General features: G+C 40.5%; 1 protein-coding gene and 1 long non-coding RNA gene across 2 annotated transcripts in view; both read right to left on the reverse strand.

The window, feature by feature from the left end:
* Nucleotides 1–177: 177 nt before the first annotated feature.
* On the reverse strand, nucleotides 178–2,423 carry LOC118477353. The gene is made up of 2 exons (XR_004858314.1): nucleotides 1,004–2,423; nucleotides 178–939 (listed from the first exon to the last, which is right to left on the reverse strand). It is a non-coding gene; the product is annotated as an uncharacterized LOC118477353 (long non-coding RNA).
* An 858-nt stretch (nucleotides 2,424–3,281) lies between these two features.
* Nucleotides 3,282–9,379, reverse strand: part of LOC101863331 (transcription factor Sp3) — a 14,657-nt gene continuing 8,559 nt past the window's right edge. The window contains exons 5-9 of the mRNA XM_005093809.3: nucleotides 8,777–8,978; nucleotides 8,118–8,213; nucleotides 7,226–7,326; nucleotides 4,823–4,948; nucleotides 3,282–3,585 (exon numbers count right to left, since the gene is read on the reverse strand). Of these exons, the coding sequence (XP_005093866.1) occupies nucleotides 3,425–3,585; nucleotides 4,823–4,948; nucleotides 7,226–7,326; nucleotides 8,118–8,213; nucleotides 8,777–8,978 (686 nt within the window). The 3' untranslated portion in view covers nucleotides 3,282–3,424. The remainder of the gene's footprint in view (nucleotides 3,586–4,822; nucleotides 4,949–7,225; nucleotides 7,327–8,117; nucleotides 8,214–8,776; nucleotides 8,979–9,379) is intronic.

Genomic DNA, 9,379 nt, shown 5'->3' on the forward strand with positions numbered 1-9,379 from the left:
GGGGAGACCCCCATGAACCCCCCCCCCTTCCCCTCCTTCCCCCCAACCACCCGCCCCACCTACCCCACATTCTCGCGCAATAATGTACGAGTGGTCCGGTATTCTTCAATCTTCCCCAAAACAAAGTCACTTTGTCAATTGCTCAATTCAAGGCTCTGTCATACATCTTTTTTTTTACACTAAGCAGTTCATAATAGGGATGTTTGTTAGAGGAAAAATTGGCTGAACTCATCAATCTAAACTCATGGATAGACTGAGCTGGATAGAGAGTGGGTAAAATGTTATTGACGTAAAAAAACAAAACAGAGTCAGAGCAGGGTGACTTTCTGAGGGTGACAAAGTTCTATACAACAGTACAGATAGTCAAGGACTACTTGATTCAAGGGGAAAAGATGGTTTACGTACAGTGTTACTTGATTCAAGGGGAAAAGATGGTTTACGTACGGTGTTACTTGCTTCAAGGGGAAAAGATGGTTTACGTACGGTGTTACTTGATTCAAGGGAAAGATGGTTTAGTTACAGTGTTACTTAATTCAAGGGAAAGATGGTTTACGTACAGTGTTACTTGATTCAAGGGAAAGATGGTTTACGTACGGTGTTACTTGGTTCAAGGGAAAAAGATGTTTTACGTACGGTGTTACTTGGTTCAAGGGAAAGATGTTTTACGTACGGTGTTACTTGGTTCAAGGGAAAGATGTTTTACGTACGGTGTTACTTGGTTCAAGGGAAAGATGGCTTACGTACGGTGTTACTTGGTTCAAGGGAAAGATGGCTTACGTACAGTGCTACTTAATTCAATGGAAAAAGATTGTCAAGCTCAATTTGATTCAAAAAACGGAAAAAGATAGTCAAGCTCAATTTGATTCAAGGGAGAAAAAAAGAGATGGTCAAAAACTGCGTGATTCCAGGAAATTTCAGTTACATAAAGGTATCAATGACCTCAACCACAGCTAAAGTTACGTAACAAACCCTCAACAAACTGTTCCATAAAGATATCAATGACCTCAACCACAGCTAAAGTTACGTAACAAACCCTCAACAAACTGTTCCAAAAGTCCTAAGCCCAGAAAGTACATTTTTAACAGGAGAAAGAAAATCTCGACATTATGTATCTGATCTTTTCCTGCTTTTTTTCAACATTGGGAATTTGAATTTCAATGAAATATTTCTCCAGTGTCTGCAGCCTATGCCACTGATTAAAAAACTACCCGAAAAAAAACCCCAAAATTTTGAGCCTTGTACATCTGAAAGGCTGGCCGACAAAATGAAGTTTCAAAAAGGGCGTCATCCCCCACGGCTGAGACAGGAAACAAGCCTTGTCTATTTGCCTTTATTTCACAACGTCTTGGTTCTACAAACTTTGTAGTAAACTAGTACAAAACACTACACCTACTACTTTAAATAACCTTTTTTTTAAAATTAAGAAAATACAAAATATACAGGGCTTAGACTTCATTGCTTCTCCACTTTTGTCTGTTCACAGTTAAAGGTCAGATTCTGAAGGTCACCCAACTTTTCGACTCGCACGAAAAGGCCTGAGAAGATTAAACAGAGGGATTAGTTATATCTTGTTTTAGTAAAACTTTTACTGCAGACAGAAGAACGTGAACAAGCTATGCCATACTAAAAAGCTAGTCTCAGCTCAGCTCAGGTATATTGGAATGGCAATTACGACAACAAACTTATAAAAGCAGAAAACAGCTACTTCAAAAGATGAACATCATCTACAGGCATCACATGTTGAGACAACGCTCCGAATAAAAATACAAATTGAACTTTCAACCACAAAGTGTTACTGACGGACATAGTAACCACTCATATGTGCATTTTACATTTCAAATACGTGAAACAACACAGCAAATGTAAAAGGCCACAGATATTCAAGAAAGACTGTTGGAATGTTTTTCTGTACATATTATGAAACAGCAATCACTGAAAATGCAAAGTTGAAAAAAAAAAAGACAGAACCATTTTTACTGTCACTTCGAAGTCTCTCGTACAAGAGTCAAAACGTTACGCACAAAATAAATATTCTCCTCCTCCGTCCCCATTTCCCAACTATACACGGATAGAACTGAGGGGAGAACGGATTTGCTCCAGTTTCAATTCTTGTTCAAAAAATGAAATCTGTTCAGTAAACATATCAACATAGAAAATAATAAATAGATCCTTATTCGTTGAGATGAGTTCACGAGATGCAGTTCTCGCTTCTTCTTCTTCCTCGTTCTCGATGAGACGCAGTAAAAGACATGGCATTATTTGATTTTAGAAAACATACTTCGCGTTGTTTTTGGTAAGTGTTTCGCGGTGTTCGCAACTGCATAAGGTCATATGAGCGCCAGGGATGCATTAAACATTATTAGTTAGTAAAAAATTTTGAATTTTGCACGGGTAGCGGCCCAAGCCTACTCTTATTGATTTTAGACAACTAGGGATCTTTAACGAGCGCGACTTGCACACAGGACCTCCAAGATTTTACGCCCTTGTCTGAGAAGGCTAGGTGTAGATGATGATAACCACCCCCCAAAAAAAAATAAACTGAAACAGAGCCCGCTCGCAACAACTTTCCCCACACTCATTTAATTTTCAAGAGGTATTCTGCGACTCTGAATATTTCTGCACCATTGTTAGCTTTAAACGGAGACACAGCCAATGATTCACACCCCTGGGGTCAAGTTGAAGCTAAAATATTGATTTTTCATTTTTTTTTTTTCATCTCTAGAAGAAAAAATGTGTCCTGAACACATTGAACTAGAGATATCCACAAAATAAGTAGAAAAGGGTTAAAATAGGTTTGTACAGGATAGGTGGTCTTCAACTTTCTGAACTCTGGCGTGAAATTATCGTAAATTTACGCATTGTCATGTGATGAGTATTTGGAAAACTGAACACCCCTAGCCTGTTCAGAACTATTTAAGCTCTTTTCTAGTCATTTTGTGGCTTCCGGTCTTACATCTTACTTTAAAAGGACACATTTTTCTGTTTAGAGATGAAAAAATGGAAAAGTCAATATTTGGCAATCAACTCGACCACTCAAGTTTGAATTGACGGCTGTGTCCTCACATAAAGAACATTCAGCCAAGCACCAAAACCCGTGTCTACACACACACAGACATAACAGTTTTGTTATTTGGCATTGAAGTACAAAAAAAACCCGGTGGGAATGAGAAAGATCAAAGGAGGTTTTACGGCACTAGCAACACATTAAGGTCATATAAGTGCCGAAGATTAGAGGTGTTACAAGAGAGTAACAAACACAAAAAAAGAAGGAGGGGAGATAAAGACGATAGATGTTTGATAGGAAAGAAGGAGCAAACCAGACCAGAGCTCCTGCCAACCACCCACAAACGGGGGGAATGGGAATGATCAGGGGTAAAATAACGATGAAGTGATCTCTATGACTATCACACAAAGAGAGGGGACTTCAAACAACGAGAGATTCCAGCTTGACATTCCCGCTGTGGTCTGGGTCGTCTTCTTCATCTTCTGACATGGCCGTGCGGTAGATTTTCGTCTCTTCGTCGATCATGCACCCATCTTGTTCGTCATCGTCTTCCCCGTCCATCCCATGCTCCATGTCCAGACCTGGTCCCAGGAAGAAAACATTCCCTGATGTATTGTCTCTTTAGCTTCAGTAAGAGTTTTACAGCACTTGAAACACAGTAAGGTCATGATATAAGTGCCGAAGATTAGAGGTGTTACAAGAGAGTAACAAACACGAACAAGAAGGAGGGGAGACCAAGATGACATATAAGTTTTGTGTGACAGGAAAATAGGAGCAAACCACACCAGAGCACCCGTCAACCACCAAGGAGAAAAGATCAAGATGATAGATGTTTGATAGGAAAGAAGGAGGGGAGATAAGGATGATAGATGTTTGATAGGAAAGAAGGAGGGGAGATAAGGATGATAGATGTTTGATAGGAAAGAAGGAGCAAACCACACCAGAGCACCCGTCAACAGCCGGCTAAGAAGTGGGCAATTTCAAAACGAGCTACTAACAAGCTAAACAGATGAGAAGGGTCTAGGTCATATTTTTCCCATCCAGGGACTGGGAACAACACAACAGGGTGAATGCACATACATACTGGCACGTACGTCTCTGCTATATGCCATTTGGAAAAGTATTTGTTTTAGTAGGTTTTACAGCGCTCGCAACTGCATAAGGTCATATGTGCGCCAGAAGATTAGAGGGGTAACAAGAGAGAAACAAACATTAAAAAAAGGAGGGGAGATAAGGACGATAGATGTTTGATAGGAAAGAAGAAGCAAAGTGACATACTGAGTCTTCCACTGAGCAGTTAATATCTACAGGAAGCAAAAGATCCGCAAGTCAGAAACATGCCCATACAACGTCATACTGATACCTATGACCACAGAAGCTTGAAGAATGCTTAATACAAGACAATGCAAGAGGGATGTCTGGCCTCATCAACAGAACGCCTGACTTCACTAGGATGCTTGACATACCGACAATAGATTGACACTGGCACAGGTGCTGTACTAGATAACAGATATCAGAACGAATTCCTGGACCAGCAGCAGCTTCAGAAGGCAGCGGCAGAGAAACAACTGTCTCACAAACACTGGACGACCACACCCACTCCCAGACATACCTTGAGTACTGGACACAAACACTGAGACGACCACACCCACTCCCAGACATACCTTGAGTACTGGACACAACACTGAGACGACCACGCCCACTCCCAGACATACCTTGAGTACTGGACACAAACACTGAGACGACCACGCCCACTCCCAGACTTACCTTGAGTACTGGACACAAACACGGGACGACCACGCCCAATCCCAGACTTACCTTGAGTACTGGACACAGCGTCTCCCAGCAGCTGTCTCTTGCTGTTGTGTGTGCGGATGTGCTTGGACAGATGATCGCTTCGCATGAATCGTTTACTGCACTCGGGACACTGAAACTTTTTGTCTCCTGCAAGAAAAGATTTCAAACTACATTTTAAAAATGCACAAAAATACTACGGTATTCGTACGACAACATCAACATCTGGGTTGACCTACTTTCAAGGCTGTAAACCATTGCTTGTCAACCTCTTCACAGTAGTGGTGGGCAAAATCCGGATATTCCATCCGGATAACAGGATAATTCCCAAAGAAACGTTATCCAAATTCAGACTCTTAAACTCTCTTTCCTGACCCGCTTGGCGAAATGGGTGCACCTATTTATTGAAGTGATGCTAACCCGTTTGTCTAAGCGGTTCATAACATATTATTCGCCAAAGAGATGCACTAACATAATTATTATCCGGATTTTGCTAAAGCGACTCATTGCCCATCCCTACTTCACAGTGACCACCCACTTTTTACCGACTTTCACCCCTTCACAGCCTTGTCTGAGACTGTCCTGAGCTCTTTGGTAGGATTATGGAGCAAGTCTTTTAGTTTTAGTAAGAGTTTTACAGCACTTGCAACACAATAAGGTCATATAAGTGCCGAAGAATAGATGTACGTTACAAGAGAGTAATATACACAAAAAAGAAGGAGGGGAGATAAGGACGATAGATGTTTGATAGGAAAGAAGAAGCACACCACACCAGAGCCTGTCTTTCAACAACAGGTGTGTGATCAGCAGCCATATTGACTGTCTTTTAGCACTTGTGCCCTTTTGTCATATTATGGGAGTACATGTACTTGAAAGGCTTGTTGCTGTACGTTAATCGGGCCAGTGTACGCAGGAAATGGGTCATTGTGTTGGCTGCTGAAGTTTCCAAAGATTCTATATATGTTATAAAGCACCTAAATCCACCAGAAAGTGGGCGCTATAGAAGTGACCTTTATTATTAGTATTAGTAGTAGTAGTATTAGTATTAGTATTATTATTATTATTATTAGTATTATTATTATTATTATTAGTATTATTAGTATTATTAGTATTATTATTAGTAGTATTATTATTATTAGTATTATTATTATTAGTATTATTATTATTATTATTATTAAAATTATTATTAGTATTAGTATTATTATTATTATTAGTATTATTAGTATTATTATTATTATTATTATTATTATTAGGGGAGCCAGCAAAAAATTCTTGTCTTGGACATTTTCCATATATTGATATATTATGTGTTAACAGTGTTACGGTCTTGACAAGGCTAACAAGTTGAGCAGAATCCCTACACGCTCAACGTGGAGTACGTGACTCTCTCAACCAATACCTGCTCCAACAGATTTTGATCAAATCCGAAAAAAAGTTTTCTAAGTCAAGGGAAACAACTGAAGAAAAAGCCACTATCAATGCCATTTCCTTGAAAAGTGAAATACGGGTAGATCTACTGTCTTTTCATATCATCTTTGCATGAAAGGCATAACAAATGAATAAAACTTCAGTATTTTTCAATGACAAGACAAAAAGATACTTCAAGTTTGATGATAAGTCAGTTTTAGTTTTAGTAGAGGTTTTACGGCACTCGCAACAGCATAAGCTCATATGAGCGCCAGAAGATTAGAGGTGTTACGAGAGAGTGACAAACATAAAAAAGAAGAAGGGGAGATAAGGACGATAGATGTTTGATAGGAAAGAAGAAGCAAACCACACGAGAGCACCTGCCAACCGCCCACGAAGAAGATAAGTTAGTTAGTTTTTTCCTTGAGAAGAACTGAAGCTTTTTTGACAATGAAGCATCAAATAGTTTTTGATTTTGAGTTTGAAGATACGAAAAGGCCATTGCCACAATAACAATCATTTAGTACAGGAAAAGGGAAGACAGACAGACAGAAACAACCGTAGAACAGAAAAGACGTAGGACATACAGGTGGTGATACAGGTAGCACCTTCCAACCACCCGCCAGGTCAAATACTCAGAGTACAGTCAGGAAAGGCGGCGTGGAAAGGAACTGGCCACCCTACCACAATATGCCTAAGGCCTAGGTAGTTGTCTCACTAAAAAAGCAATCCCCAATGTCCGGATCAGATGCGGGAACAACTTTACTTTTTTCTTTTTACTGTCGGGAAAAGGCCAAAATCAATACATTGGTTTGGTCTCTGAAAGCACCTACCTACCTGCCTCCCCAGACATTGGAAATACGGCCATAAAGCACAGCAGATTAAAACCAGTAAATTCTTTGCCATATCGACAGACCAAAGGGCTAGAACCCAAATGGCCGCTGAACCGGAAAAGTAAAGTAAAGTAAAGTAAGTCTCTGAAAGTGAAAGTACATTGTTGAGCAAACACCATTGCCGTACCTGTATGAGTTCTTTTATGTCGCTGTAACTCATCCGACCTCGTGAAGCGCTTACCACAGAACAGCCAGCTACACACAAACGGGCGGTCTCCGGAGTGCCACCTGCAGTCAGAAAAACATGTATGAATACATGGTTTATGACAGGAATACATGGTTTATGACAGGAATACACGGTTTATGACAGGAATACATGGTTTATGACAAGAATACATGGTTTATGACAGGAATACATGGTTTATGACAGGAATACATGGTTTGGTTTAGTTTTAGTAAAAGTTTTACCAAGACGGCCCAAAACAGACAGAGCTGGAGATCCTTTGTTGCTGCCCTAAACGCCAGATGGCGTAACAGGTAGTTAGTAAGTAAGTAAGAGTTTTACGGCACTTGCAACAGAAAAAGGTCATAAAAGTGCCGAAGATTAGAAGTGTTACAAGTGAGTAACAAACATAAAAAAGAAGGAGGGGAGATAGAGACGACAGATTTTTTATAGGAAAGAAGGAGCAAACCACACTAGAGCACCCGCCAACTACCCACTGAATACATGGTTTATGACAGGAATAACTAAAATGGTAGCTACAGGCCAGGATGCAGAAAAGGTGACAACAAAAAAGCTTTAAAAAACATTTGGCAAATAAAAACTACAAATGTACCTCATGGTCGGCTTCCATGCTCTTCAAAATTTTTTTTTTTTAAATAGCACGGTAAATTACCACGAAAAGAAAGAAAGTAAGAATGTGGTGAATAACAAAGGTTCTTCCAAAAAGCCAAAACATCCATCGTCCGTATATATATAAAAGGACAACATATTCAATTTGTACATCGAAATTAAAATAAAAAGTGATCGTTGCTCGAGACACTTAGCCACAGTGTTAGGCCAAGCCACAGAGACGTACCTGAGATGAGCTCTCAAGTGACTCGTCTTCCCGTAGACTTTCCCACAGCCTTGTATGTGGCAGATGTGCTGCTTCTTTTTGTTCTCGCCGGTCACTCTGAAATACAAAATATACACGCAAATAATGATACGTCTTGCTGCTAGAGAAGGATGCACAGGACAGGCTTCGCTGGAGAAATGTAGTAGGCGGCCTATGCTCCACTGGGAGTTAAAAAGGGCAAGAGAGAGAGAGAGGATAAGTCTTGGTAAGAGCAAGAATTTCTTGAGCACATGCAAACGCAGATTAAGAAACAGCAATAAAAAAAATTTCAAAATTTTCGGCAAGTGACATTGTTAGTATCATGTGGCCAACGATATACAGTCGAACCTGTCTAAGATGACCACACACATTTTCAAGGAAAAAAGTGACCTTATTAGACAGGTGGCCATCTCACACAGTGTCATTGTAAGGTAAAAAAAATACACAAGGGAGGAAACGGAAAGTGGCCGTTTGCACAGGTGATTGTTTTATACAGATGGCTGTTACAGCAGGTATATATATATAATATATATACTTTGTGCAGATGACAAAGTCAGTAAAAAAAAACAACTCTACCAGGGTGGAAAATTCTACCATAGGTTTGAAAAACGTTTTTTTCCCCGGCTTGTACCGGTACTCACTTCTCGGTGGAGGTGCAGTTGGGACAAGTACACGCCACTCTCCGCAGTCTCCGCCCAGTGGGCGTGCTCTCAGAGCTGGAGGAGGCGGGGCCAGACGAGACGACAGGCAGAGAGCCGGTGGCGGGCAAAGAAGGCGTGGCCTGGGCACTGTTGCTCACTATCTGCCACTTGGTGGGGTCGTTCGGGTCTTGCTGGATCTGAGCTGTAGTTTGAGTGAGCAAAGAGAAACAAATATATGTATAAGCTAGGGGAAACCAATACAGCCTAGTGTTGACACGTCTTGTTGGATCTGAGCTGTAATTTGAGTGAGCCAAGAGAAACAAAGATATAAGCCAGGGGAAACCAATACAGCCTAGTGTTGACACGTCTTGCTGGATCTGAGCTGTAGTTTGAGAGAGCAAAGAGAAAAAAAGATATAAGCTAGGGGACACCTGCTAGTGTTGACACGTCTTGCTGGATCTGAGCTGTAATTGGAGTGAACAAAGAGAAACAAATATATGTATAAGCTAGGGGAAACCTGCTGGATCTGAGCTGTAATTGGAGTGAACAAAGAGAAAAAAAAATATAAGCTAGGGGACACCTGCTGGATCTGAGCTGTAATTG

Source organism: Aplysia californica, unplaced genomic scaffold, assembly GCF_000002075.1.
Source record: "Aplysia californica isolate F4 #8 unplaced genomic scaffold, AplCal3.0 scaffold00070, whole genome shotgun sequence".
NCBI classification, from domain to species: domain Eukaryota; kingdom Metazoa; phylum Mollusca; class Gastropoda; order Aplysiida; family Aplysiidae; genus Aplysia; species Aplysia californica.